At 53.7% G+C, this 13,330-nt stretch overlaps 3 protein-coding genes across 3 annotated transcripts; 1 reads left to right on the forward strand and 2 right to left on the reverse strand.

The window, feature by feature from the left end:
• Nucleotides 1–267: 267 nt before the first annotated feature.
• On the reverse strand, nt 268–2,061 carry cot-2 (Glucan synthesis regulatory protein; the record flags this gene model as incomplete). Its single annotated transcript, XM_037319919.1, has 3 exons — nt 268–1,853; nt 1,912–1,964; nt 2,051–2,061. The coding sequence occupies 3 exons, from the start codon at nt 2,059–2,061 to the stop codon at nt 268–270; spliced, it is 1,650 nt and encodes a 549-aa protein (XP_037181120.1).
• An 8,515-nt stretch (nt 2,062–10,576) lies between these two features.
• Nucleotides 10,577–12,183, reverse strand: WRN (Werner syndrome ATP-dependent helicase; the record flags this gene model as incomplete). Its single annotated transcript, XM_037319920.1, has 2 exons — nt 10,577–11,178; nt 11,229–12,183. The coding sequence occupies 2 exons, from the start codon at nt 12,181–12,183 to the stop codon at nt 10,577–10,579; spliced, it is 1,557 nt and encodes a 518-aa protein (XP_037181119.1).
• A 579-nt stretch (nt 12,184–12,762) lies between these two features.
• On the forward strand, nt 12,763–13,279 carry LSM5 (U6 snRNA-associated Sm-like protein LSm5; the record flags this gene model as incomplete). The annotated part of the gene is made up of 6 exons (XM_037319921.1): nt 12,763–12,787; nt 12,838–12,894; nt 12,947–12,985; nt 13,043–13,070; nt 13,125–13,188; nt 13,244–13,279. The coding sequence occupies 6 exons, from the start codon at nt 12,763–12,765 to the stop codon at nt 13,277–13,279; spliced, it is 249 nt and encodes an 82-aa protein (XP_037180551.1).
• Nucleotides 13,280–13,330: the final 51 nt, after the last annotated feature.

Consider the following 13,330-nt stretch of genomic DNA (forward strand, 5'->3'; position numbering starts at 1 on the left):
TCGGCCCTTTCCAGAGAGAGCCCAGTCAAAAGTGAAAAAAGTAAGAGAAAAAGACTTCAAAAAGCCCAGCCGCCGTGTTCCCTGATGCTCGAAAAAAAAAGTCTTCAATGTTGTATGACCCCTGCAGACGTCCTCTCATGAGATGATTAGAGCCACGGACGCCCCAAACGCCGATTTTTGCTGTATGACGAGCCTTGTTGCGTCACAAGGCCCCGAGAATAGGGGAAACCGTATCGTCGTCCTGTCGTATCCAGTTTTACACACCATCTATATCTCGATCTCCTTCATCGGCTCCTCCGTAACCTCGGGCTGCTTGCCGTTGGCCTTGCCATTCGCCTTCTCGTTGGTGGTGCCGTTCACCTTGGCCTCAGGGTCCTCATTCTCCTTGCCCTCCTTCGCCTCGGTCGTCTCGACGTGCGACAGTAGCGACACACGGGAACCCTTAGGTGTGTCCTCGCTCGGTCTCGGGGTCTCGACTTCAACAAGCTTCGTGGGCTTGAGGCCGTTGGTCTGTAGGTCAGGCAGAGGGGTCTCTTCAGCCACTCGTGCGAGAGGACTAGACTTGCCGTAGCCGGGTCGGATGGGGCTGGCGACAGGTGAAGCACCGCCCAATCGTTGCATCGATCGTCCGCGCTGTTCGCCGTTCGGTTCGGTATTCGTGGGGCTTGAGTACGGGGAGTTGGCGCCAGATCCAGCAGGCGAGCCAGCTCTGTTGGGAGGCACGACCGACTTGCGCTTTGCTGCTCGGCGACCGTACTTCTGGTCCATGCGCCAACGCAGGATACCAAAGTAGGGAGGCTCAACGCGCGCATCCTTGAACTCGCGCAACTTAAGCTCGTTGGTCTCATCGTCCACGAACCACTTGCCGCTGCTCAGATCGTCCGCAACAGTTGCGAGGAAGTGGGCCCAAGACCGAGCAATAACGTACTTGGTGTCGTAGTCGCGGCCGAAAAGAACAATCTGTCCCCATCTGCCGTTGGGGCCAGGTGCGAGATCCACGGCGAGGTTGTTGCCGCCCCAGTCACGGACAAGGGGAATCCACGCGGGGTGGGCGTACGATCGCTGCACAGATCCGGGAGGAACACAATCCTGACGGGCGATGAGGTCCTGACGCCAAGAAGGGTTGTTGGAGGCGGCAGGAGAGGCGGGTGTCCTGGAGGATGAGGGCTGGCCGTTTTCGCTGCCAAGGGCAGCCTTGGAGGGCATGGCGGGCTTGCGGATCGCTGCCTCGGAGAGAAACTCCTGGTTGACCTTGCGCCACTGATCCCATTCCTGGACCATTTCCTCACAATCGAGCAGCATAGAGCCGAAGATGATACCAGTGGGCATACCCAATCGCTCCTGGCCATCGTGGATCATGAGCGATTCTCTCACATCGAGGGGGAGGGAGCAGTCCAGCTGGTGCTCCAATTCGTTGAGGTCGTTGTCAGTGCAGCCTTCGCAGAGCTGGTCGAAGAGCTCAGGGTAGTGCTCCTCAGCCCAAGCATCAATCTTCTTCCACGAGTGGGAGACGGGAGGGGGAGGGGGTGCGCCGTCCTGGAAAGACTGCATCTGCACATCGCCTGGGCTTTGCATCTCGAAGCCGTCAGCCTGACTTGAACGGCGAGCCGACTGGGATCTCAGGCCAGGAGAGTAGGGCGTCGCGGCCGGGTTGGGGCTGGTCGGGGTATTAGGGATGTGGCCGCCATGGTAGCTGCTGTCGCGGGTGAGCCTGTTGTAGCTGTCATCGCCGTAGGGGGAGGAGACATCGGCACGGGATTCGGAGGCGGTCGCGACGGAGGTGAGGATTCCGCTCTGGCGATGGTTCAGAGGGACGTGTCGACCGGTGCGGTAGGGAGAGTCAACGGTCGAGTCTGCAAAAACGTCAGTGGAAATGCAGACGAAAAGGATTAATTGGGAATCGGGACGTACGTCGGTCGTAGCTGGTAAGGTCGTGCCAGAGAGAGCGGAAAGCCGCACCGAGACTGTCAAATCGCAAAGTTAATGTCTCGGTCCCCTTTTGCGTCCCTGAAATGGGACTGGACAAATAAGACGACGGATTTGTACGTACGAAGACGCCATGATTGGCGATGAGGCCCCGGGCCGAAGGTAGACAAGACAGATGAGCTTGATCCGGGATTGAAAGAAAAGACGCGATCGGCCGGTTGCGGTTGTCTTGTTGTGGAAAGGGAAAAAGAATTGAACTGTCGTCGAATTTACGCCTTTGGCCGTTGGCGTTGAAGTTAGGGGGTAGCGGCCGATTCGTCAACGGGAAAGGAAGGACGTCGGTCTGAGTGCGTCCTTGCAGCGGCCCCCTAAAATGGGTCCTGGATGACGGTCGTCGGATCGCAATGAGGTGAATGGGCAGAAGGCGCGCCTGTCACCGAAGCTTGTCGAGGGCAAAAGACTGTCGGGGAGAGTTGAGGGTGAATCTGGTCGCCAAGATGGATTTTGGACGCAGCGCGGTCAAGTCAGGGGCGGGCCGCGAAGGGTTGTAATGAGTGTTTATGTCTGACGGGGCGTGGAATTTTTAGAGTTGGGAACGATGGCGTAGTGAAGTCGCGCTTTCCCACAGTGCAAGTCCAGTCCGACTTCTTCCAAGTGTAAAAAAAAAAAAAAAAAAAAGGGAAGGGGGTGCAGCACGGCGCAGTAGCGTGGGAAGCTACCTTGCAAAATACCTGGCAGCCGGCAGGAAAAAAGAGGCAGGGACGGAGACTGTGAGAGACAGGACAGGACGGCCCAGGGTGTGCGTGTGTGTGGACTGTGGGCTGTGGGTGAGGACTGAGGAGGTGGGTGGTCTGGCGGGTAGCTGACTTTGTGGCACTCCAGGGGAAAGAAGGGGCCCCGGTGTTAGTGGGAGTGGAGGGTGAGTGTGTGCTGGGAACGAGCGAGAGAGGGGTGTGTGGCCGCCTGCTGTACCGTAGGTAGTGGACCTTTCAGAACCGTTTAGGAGAGAAGGGGTCCCCTGGTTTCTCCTTTCTCGGTGCAATGAGGAAGAAGAATAAAAGATAAAACAAGCGTGCAGTGCTTTCCTTGCCAAGCAGAGATTACAAAAGCAAGCCTGGCCTGAAGCAACGACGTAAACAGCGAGGGGCGAGGCAAACAATGCGCTGGCTCAAGTGGGCGACGACGTAGAGGCAAGCGAGTGTCGGTCGGTGAGTTCGGTGTCGAGAGCGAGTGATTCGGGTATGCGGCCACAGCGAGTGGAATGAGTTGAGGCAATGACGGAGGGAGGGGTGGATGAGGGAGGAAGAGAAGACGAGGATGAAAAGAACCCGTGTGGTGTTTAACAACAATGTCGAGATAGACTATAGATAATAGCTCCTGCATCTGCCTTGGATCTCCCAGAGAACTAGATACATTGGTACTGTATCCGTACTGCACCTACCAACGACCGATTTAGAGATAGCTGCATACACGCATACACCATCAAGTTATCAAACCTCCCGCTAGCGTCCTGCAGCACACCTCCTCCTTATTGCAAATACCTACCTAGGAACGGCACCTTGGTCCAGCAGGTAGGTATCACTGCAACAGCGGCACGACGATGGCAAGGGGCAATCTGATAGGGGACTGCAGCAGAGGAGGCGAGCTTCATCAGCACCTCAGCGAGGCGATCTGGTAAATTGGCAGAAGAGGGACTCGGAGATTCGCATTTCAAGTGGGTGCCGCTCTTCCATGCTGCAAAATCCATTGGCCAGGGCAGAAAAGTCGCAGCTGTTCCGCCCTGAGCTCAAATGCTCGCGGGAAGGGGGAACCGGACGGCCGATGGGATTGGGCTTTCAATTTACATAGTACCGCCTTCTGGGAGGCCACTCGCGCGATTGCCATGTATCTCATCATACTGATCTCTACGCAGAGTTACATTCCCGCATAACTGCCGGGGACCGCGGGACATTCACAGCATGGTGTAATGGGTAGGCACAGAGGATAGGGGACAGGGGACAGCCAGGCCCCCCCGTCCAACAGGAATGCCCGCGCAAGAAGACGCGCCGAGAAGACGGCGAGACTCAGACAGCCAACCGCCAACCAGCAGCCAGAGGAGACCCGTGGACGACTCGAAGGTGGTGTCGCGGCTCAGGAACGGCGCCGTGCCTGTGCAAATCCAATCCACCTCAGTGTGAGCGAGACCCCTGACTAGGAGCCCATTAGCCGGCGCTGCTAAGGGGATACGCATGGTTCGTGGCAAACTCCAGGCCGACCTCGCGCAGCGGGACATGTAGCCGCCTAATGCGCCACAGGAACCTCACCGTTGCTTTTCTGGCCCGCAACATCTGATGGATCCTACTGCATAGTACTAGGTGCTAGTCAGGAGGAGAGGGTCCCTCTTCTTCTCATCGAAGATCTTAGCCAGATTCTCCCACCTCACCTCGCTCTCTCTGGGCAGCCCAGCACGGATTCTGACTCCGAAAAAGGATCAGGTCACCAGGATCGCATGCGGTCTGGGCCGCGTCGACAAACAATCCAACGACAAGGGAAGCATAAACCGCAATTAAGGGAGCTGGGCCTTGCATCTTTCAACCATCTCGCACCTTCATTTCAACAAGCTCACGCCGCCTCCACCAGCCCCTGGGTTGCATCAACTCCCCTCATCTCCAGCTCTGATTACCGCAAATAACGGTTCATGTGCTCCACGGCGTGCTACGTATCTCGAGTCTCCCATCATCAAAGCTGCTGCCGCGCCTGCCAAAGACATCTGCGTCGCCCGTCGTCATCCGTCTCAGTCCAAGCCCCGAGCATCCTCTAGACTGGTCTCGGACAAGCACCAGATCGTCCAAGAACATGACGAACCAACAGGTGCGGTAGAAGCCGGCGATCTAGGTCGTGTCTTCAGACCTGCTCTCGAGGGGAGAAACATTCCGCATCCTCATTAAGCAAACCAACCCCGGCCCGAAACAACATTGGAAGATGGGGTCCCTGAGATTCTTCTCTGCTTCTCTTCGTTCCTAATTACCTTGCCCCATGTCATGTTGAAACATGCAGGGCTCCAGAGATAGTGCCGCGCCGCCCCAAACTGCTTCTCTCTCTTTTTTTTTTTTCTGCCTCCCCTCACGTCTGTCGTAGCATTCCTCCGACGTCCAAACTTAAGCTGCAGAAACCCTGCTCCGCCTCACCTCGCCCGCGCACTCCCATCCGAAGGTGTGAGGTATCCTGTATCCTGCACAACCAGAGCTGCAAAAGCCGCAGGGCGCTAGCAATCTGCAAGCACCGGCGGACAAAGTGGACGTCACCCAGACGTTGCGCACGGCGACCAGCAGCCACAGAAGCAGCAACACAAGCGCTATCTCGATCGACGTCCCGTCGTCTAGCAGCTCTTCGTCTGAGAGGGGGACCAAATGCAATGGTGAAGGAGGGCTGCGCTAGCGCGCTTTGCGATGGGAGACAAAAAAGCCGGCGGCAGTTTCGTGTGGCAGCCGTTCTTCGCCGTTTGACTGGCTAGCGGTTTCTTGATTCTCTTTTGCTTCTTCTTGTCTCTTCCGCTCCCGGCGTGTTCAGCTAACATGGACTGGACGCTTGCCTTTTCCGCTTGAGTCGGTCATCGTTCGTCCTTCCCACCACCACCAACACACCTTCCTGGGCGGTTGTAGCATGGGTCACGCTGCCACGTTCCACGCCGTTTCCAGCTTAGCGCTTGAGCCCTCCGATTCTGGTGTGTTCTCGCGCTCTCTCTCTCAGCTGTTGCTGTTGGAGTTTCTACCCCATGATTTGGCGGAACTTAGAAGTGCAACGGCTAGAGCCCATAATACGGGTACCTCCGTAATGTCGTAAAGGCGCCCTGGTCCCCGTTATCGTCCAGGACCGCCGGACTTGGCGCCTTCCATTCTGAAGTGTCATCCGTGTCATCCAATCTTCATGTTCCAACGAGAGGGGTTGTTGGGGCAGCATTGGAAGTGAACCTTCTGAAGCAGGTTTACTAATGAGCGGCGGTGGTTCCTCCAGCTGTCGTTCAAGCTTTCCGCCCCCAATATCACACAACCTGACTCTTGCAAGAACCCCACCGCACGATAGGCGACGTCGATTCGGCGTGCGAAAACTGGTCCGTATTTGGCCCACCTTCGCCGCCTCTCTCACCAACCACCAGTTGAGGATCCACACGATGTGTTTCCTTCAATCCACGGCAAGATGGCCGAGCGGTCTAAGGCGCTAGCTTCAGGTGCTAGTCTAGAAATAGGCGAGGGTTCGAATCCCTCTCTTGTCACACCAACACGACGCTGTTCGGGCGTTATCTTTTGCTGTTGATCGTGAGGTTTTTGGTGTTGATGTTTGAGACGGCGTTGTGAGACTCTCAGTGAGTTTGGGTTTGAGGGGTGCGCTGGGCGCAGGTGCTGCCGTTCCGTTGGCGCAGACAGGATGCGAATCCGATAACGATTAGCATCGAAAAGACGCTAGCTCGATGTCTATTGCTATCATGATTCCTCAGACAATTTCAGCAACGTCACATCGAAAGCGGCTCATCTCAATTCTTTGGCCTGAAGCCAGCGGTGGTGCAGTGAAAATTGAGTGTGGCTTGAGCGTCACTTGCACCCCACATGGCGCCTGTCCATTCTCAGTCTCACTGTGACTTCAGCTTCCTAAAAACCCATCCTTTTGACCTGGACATGAGCGCTTACCTGATGAGCTGCGATTTGACGGTAAAGCTGATTCGACTTGCAGAGAAGCTTCTCGGGACTTCGTATAGATCAGGACCGTATTCCAGTCCAGCAACGGCCCCACCGCGCTTCAGCTTGGCATGGATCTAGGGCAAGCAGAGCAAGCCTTAGACTCAGCTGCCCCAGGTCTCGGGTTGGCGGTTCCCTCTTTCGAACGTCCCCGAGGTTTCGATATCTTCCCGGCCAAGCCGTGGAATCTTGCATTCTTTCCCGCACAGACGATGGCGTACGGCGGGCCGGATTGGCCTATCAAACCGAGAAAAACTCTGCTTGCAGAGAAGTCTGTCAATTGTGCGTGGAACAGAACGCCCCGCGCTTCGTCTGCCGGCCGAGCGGCCAGGCAGGAAACCCTCGGACCTGGCATCAAGACCAAGCGGGCCCGGCTTCCTTCAGCTTGATACGGCGTCTTTGAGACGGTCGATACAGTCAGCCTCACCGAGACATCTTCAGAAGAAAAGAACGAACGACACCTCGTGCGGGAAGACGTCACATTATGCGACGATGATGGAGGTCGTTTAACCCACAAGGTTCGCAAGGTGTGACGGATCCGGGGTGGTGGCCGTGGTTCATGGGATACCCGGAGGCCCGTCCACCGTCTCCGGAGTGCATCCAGAAGCCAGTGTGCCCGTCTGAGCCGATTAGACTGCCGGCAGCCTTAGATGCCAGCTGCAGGTGAGGTCGCCCCGTGGCCTCTGTGGCGCTGCAGTAAGTCAGCATCCAAGCCAAAGTGATTTTCAGCAAATGTGGATTTGAGGCAACCTAGACAATGTCGGTCACCGCCGATCCTCGCCTCACGTCGCCACCACGTACAGAGCTCTGACCAGTCACATTCACTCTGTGTGACTTAGTCGCAATAGCTTGCTTCACAATATGCATCTCATCGACATGGGCTTCATTCGATGTGGTTCATTCATATCCATCACGAGACCAAAAGGTCGCGTCATCACGACGCGATAAGCCGTGGCTGATAGATGATCCTGGCATAATCTTCATATTATGATCTTGACAGTCTTTGATATCAAGATTAGACAGGCCGCTGTGGCACTCGTGATCTACCTGTGGTACCAGAATTAATCTTTTGGAGACTGGTGATCTCTTGCACGACAATGACTTTGCCGTCTAACAAGTTACACAGGCGTGATATAATCTGGCCAAAGGCTCGCAGCTCAGCCACATCTCCGTCATAATGAGAGCGTCAATTATGACAGTCAAAATCTCCCGAGACTTCTCTACGGGAGCGAATACCCCGCGTTTGGGAGATGTTGATGAAATGATTGGCTGTCAGGAGTTGCCAACACAACAGGGCGGTCGCGTTTAAGGTGGCCAGTTCCCCTTGGAAGCACAAAGTCTTCTACTCGCGAGCCACGAGCAGTGCTGACATTCAGTCTCGAGCGGCCAAGCCTCCAGAATGGTTGCTTATAATCACAGTCCGAGAGGACCAATGAACACGATGCTACCGTTCCTAGAGAGACCAAGTCTGACGACAAGCTTATTGAAGCTTTAGGCCAAACAGCTCCTTGGATTGTGCCGTTCATCGCGACTGACGTTGCTTCAACTTCGATCTCACCTCAGGAACCTAGAACTCTGTGACAAGACCCCGTATATAAGGATTGAGTATATTTTAAGGCCTGATCCCGTTCTAAAGGACAAACAGAGATTTGCTGTCCCGAAGTTTTCCGAACTGCCTCATAAGCGATTTGTTAAACTCGTGTCGACCGTATGCTGTTTCATACTACCATGTGCAGATGAGATGCCGGGTTGACGCGAACCCCTCACTGAATACTTCGGAGCTTAACAGAGATGACGGAAGAATATATAAACGCTATCATGACTAGGTCACATTGGATATTGCATTCCTGCAGAACCGAAGAAATACCACTTGGCCTGTTGTCAGTCTGCTTTGGAGATACCTAAACATATATATTCACATCTTCTAATTGCTTGCTTTGTCGGCATATCTTCAAGCGATTTGTTCTCGCTCTTAAATATCCTGAATCTTGGATCATTTACTTCAGCATTCTCTCAGAGTACTCAGAGTACTCCCCCCAAACGCCTTCATCGTGGGAAGTCACCTAATGCGTATGAGTCGGTGTTCTGAGTAATGGGTTTAATACAACCGCCCACTAAGGCTATGTATATGTATATGTGATTGCAATGCGTATCATGGGCCGTTAACTACTTAAAGGATTTACTTGCAATAAACCAGTCGTCCCCCCAGAATCATCGTCGCTTTGGACTTTAGGACTTGTTTGTGTGTGGAACATACACGCTGGCGATGCTGGTAGCTTGAATCTGGACATTCTTGCAAACAAGATCCCTATCTACGTTGATTTAGTGGTTCACTATTCACGTTGCAATACCCAAACAGCAAAGCCCAGCTACAGAGACAACGAGGATTCGAAGGACGATCTGCGACAACGGGCTCTCCTCCGGATGAGTAGTCTTGGAGGCCTTTAGGGGACCGATCTTTCTCGCGCTACTATTTGAAAAGATGCTACCACGCTTCACTTGCCTCTTTTCTCATGAGGTGTCAGCGTAAGATCTAAATAGGGTCTCAAAAGCGTCATAAAACGCGTCATAATCACAATTCATGGCGTCATATTGGGACCAAACTCGCTTTACAGTGTGTGCATAATTTACAACGAAATAAGATAGCATGACTGGTGGCAGGAACCAAAATAGCGCAAGTGAGTCTGAAGTGACGGGGAAGACGAGTATACAGTCGTATGGGGAAGTAATGTATGCATCAAAGAATACTTACCATACAAATTTAAAGGACGATAAGCACAGAGGATGGAGAGAATTTTCGTCCCAGTTGGACTACCTCAGTATTCCAGGATGAACCTGTCATGATTATGATCGCGCACGCTATGGTATCGTAGCAATTAGCATCAACGTGACCCAGAGCGACGCATTTTTTTTGCACCACAAACAATTTCCAGTTTTCTGTATCATCATTCATATTACATTCTGCAACCTGAAGATATCTTCATTTACGCCACCTGGAAAGCTTGGAAGCCAGCCTATCAGACAATGCCTTTGGTATCCGTCCAGACCAGGTTGGTCAGCAAGCGCTCTGGGTGGAAAGTCAGATAAAAAAACCAGAGACTATATATGTATATTTATGAAATGACCGTTATGCGAGAAAACTCACCAACACACAATGTAATTCTGTGTGCCCAAGGGTCACAGCAAGTCGTCAGCAGTGAATGTTCTCGTTGCAATGATACAATGCTCTCAAAGAGCGAGAAAGAATGGTATGAATTCAGACTAGGTAGATATATATTGGTGGCTTCGTCCTGTTGCGAATCTGTGGAATACTCTCCAAAGGAGCGATATCGACGATAAGCTCTCGTAGCCCGAGATTTCCAGTCCTAGCAGTCGTTCTGCTCTTGCTTCTCCGGCGATCAGCCGTGAGGTGTTGAGGCTGCCAACCAGACATAAACATCATTCGCCATCCTCGCCGTCATCTGTGATTCAACCACAATGCGTTGGTGGCGGTTGGTATGTAGTCCAAGGCTAATGGATTGGCTCTACACTGTCAATCAAACCCTCGCCGAGAGACCGTCACGTTTTTGCTGTCACGACTGCTTCTCCCAGTTCAAAATAACGTCCCGACATTGGCTGTTTGGCATGACCAAGACACTAGTTCTTTCTTTCGCCGTTGCATGGCAAACTACTTCACTGCCTTTATCTGGTCAGAGAGGCACGCATGATGCCGCTCCTTGGACGGGATTGGTCTTTTTATAACGTGTCACCGTCTTGGTCCTGTTCAGACATATATAGCATGAAACTTCTAAGCGTAATGCATTCTTTTACTGATGTGGGTATCTCTATTGGTCTCCATCCAATGCTCATGAGCGTCGTCATATCTTCATCCGTCTCCAGGGCACGAATATATTTACACTGACGCGAGCCTTGACCCAGCGTCGGGTCAATGATGCTGTCTACGCATCGGGTTCGCTCGCCTCCTGCACCAAGGACTTGTATCTGCCCCTCCCAGAGTCGGTGGACAGTCTAGACAAGCACTCCTCCCGCAGCCGCTTCTTGTCGAACGGCAGCGTCTGCAGCTTGATGGCTTCCAAGATGTAAGTCACCACCGTCATCGTTTGGAGCGGTGGTTCGCGGAGAATCTTGGCGATGGCCTCTGGATCCAGGTCCTCATTGTCCCTCCAGATGAAGTATGATCGCACCGCGGGCCCCGTGGCGCGGAACGGTCCTGAAGAGGCCTTATAGCTTGCCATACGTTCCTCCGCAGCGGCGACTCGAGGATCCTTTTGCTGTGTCCGCTTCGGGGTGACTGCAGGTGCCTTTTGGATGCTCTCGGCGATTGATTCACCTTCGACTTCAGTTAGGAAGAATACGCTCCCGTCCGTCTTCTTCTCAGCACCATCGATATCGTCGGCTGCGACAGCTGCTCCATCTGCGAGTCGGATGGGCAGAACAAGCTCGGCGAAGTGTGGCCTCGGGGGCGTCGGATCAAGGCTGACCCTTTTCCTTTCCAGTTCATGGTAGAGCTGGAAGCCAGCATACGCATCTGTGGCCGAATCTAGTGAACGTGAGAAAGTTGGCTTTACGATTCGCAGAGTAGGAACTTACAAACGAGTTGCTCTGGCTTCAGAACCCTGGACCAGTCGCTCGAACGGACGTCTTGCCCCTTGAACATTGGCAGGCCGAGGTGTTCTTTGACCTGCACGGCGAGCGGCACCAGCCTCTTGTTGATGAGGTCGTACTGGCCCTCTTTGGAGTACTTCACGAGCTTGTGGAGGTGGCTGAGCTCGAAAATACCCCTGGTAGGAACTCCCAGATGCGTGTTTAGCCGAGTACAATCTCCTTTGATAGCCACGCCTGTCTTCGCTACACTAGGGTCTCCCATGATCTTGATAAAGGTTGGCGATACGAGGTCGTCCTGGGCTGGAAACAATGCAACGTGAAACAAGGCGATCCGACTTTCGTTGGCAAGCTGGATCAAAGACACATTCTGCCTCGGGCCTGATTTCCTGGTCGCCCTTGGATACCACTCAAGGTCGAAGCCAAGAACCTTGTCCTCCAAGAAGTACTGGCAAACTCGCTCCATCGTGTGCTTGCTCTTGCAGTAGTGCACCTTCACCTTCTTCTCACCCTCCTCGTCGGAGGGCCCCCGATAGAGCGTGTAAGTGTAGAACGACTCCGGCGAGCCTTCGGGTGCTTTCTGAGCCTTGACGAATGCATCTTCGGGTATTTTAAACTTCAAATTTGTCAGAACGCGGCCTTCGGGATCGTCGGTGCTGTCGGATAGTGTAGTGGAAGCCGCATCAGACTCAGGCTGGAACTCGGGCGCCGTTGAAAATGGCACATCATCGTCGCCGGATGTTATTGACTCGCTGCTGTCTTCGGAGAGAATGTACTCGCTCTCATTGCTTTCCGCCGCGGCGCTTTGCGAAGAGTTTGCGGAGGTCGTGTGCAAGGAGCGAAGCATGTCGACTCGCGGATGCGCTTCTTCTTCCGGTCTTGCTGGCGTGAAGTTGATGCCATGGCCGGGGTGCCAAAGCCGGCCGTACGACGAAGGATACATGATCGAGTTTGGGCGGCTGCAGCTAGTGTCAGTGTGCCGGTCTTGCGTGGTGCTGTGGGGTTGACATACGCGACAGAACCATTCTGCGACCGGAGAGACGTTGTAAAAGAATGAAACCTATGGCCAGATGGTCTAGATATACTTCTCAATCCTGCCGGACAACGCATCCGGAACAACGGTGATGCGCCATGGTTGCCAACGGGCATGGCGCGGCTAATCAGGAATCCGGGTCCGCAGGCAGACGCGTTGTGGTGGGTGATGGAGGGGTTCAATTATCTTCTGATTCACGCCCGACGCTGAATGGCCGCTGGAGCTTCTCGCGTGGCCCGGCTTAGTCACACTCGCGGTCAAACACAAAGTCACATGATGCGGATAGGCTCACGCCCAAGCTTTGCAGCACACGCCTCCGGGTCACCACGATCATCTCAAGCTTCGACGATCCGGCGGTTGACAAGAACCCCAATATCTAGACGAATATCAACCCATTACACGGCCATAATCCCTGCCAAACCTGGGCAACTTATTGAACGAGCTATATCATCACGAGGTCATCACCACGGGTAACCACAGGGCGTAAAAATGGCGTCTCAACTCCTCCCTCTTGGTGGGTTCGACGGGTCCAAAACTACGACAGCCGGAAGCTGATGCGGGCAGAACTCATCGACAAGTGTGTCGGATCAAGAATCTGGGTGGTTATGAAGGGAGACAAGGGTACGGAGTCTCTGACGTCCCTCGCCTCACAGGATGCTCACGAACATGACAGAATTCAGTGGTACCCTGCTCGGTTTCGATGACTACGTCAGTAAGTAAATACTGTCATCCGACTCTACTTTGACCTGCGATACTGACGAGTCTTTAGACATGGTTCTGGAAGATGTCACTGAGTTGTTCGTAAACCATTTCAACAAAAAGAGCGGTGGACCATGCTAACCCCATGCCAGCGACTACTCCGGAAACCACACTAAGCTACCCAAGATTCTCCTGAACGGCAACAACATCTGCATGGTATGCTCTCATCTGCTTATTCTAGGACATGTGCCATTTCTGACTCTATTCACAGCTCATTCCTGGTGGAGAGGGTCCCGTGAAAGCGTAAAGGCAAAGCGACGGAGGGATTAGTACGAATACGAGCCCCCGGCTCTTGAAA

This window comes from Colletotrichum aenigma (genome assembly GCF_013390185.1).
Source record: "Colletotrichum aenigma strain Cg56 chromosome Unknown KSG_Cg56_contig03, whole genome shotgun sequence".
Classification (NCBI taxonomy): Eukaryota; Fungi; Ascomycota; class Sordariomycetes; order Glomerellales; family Glomerellaceae; genus Colletotrichum; species Colletotrichum aenigma.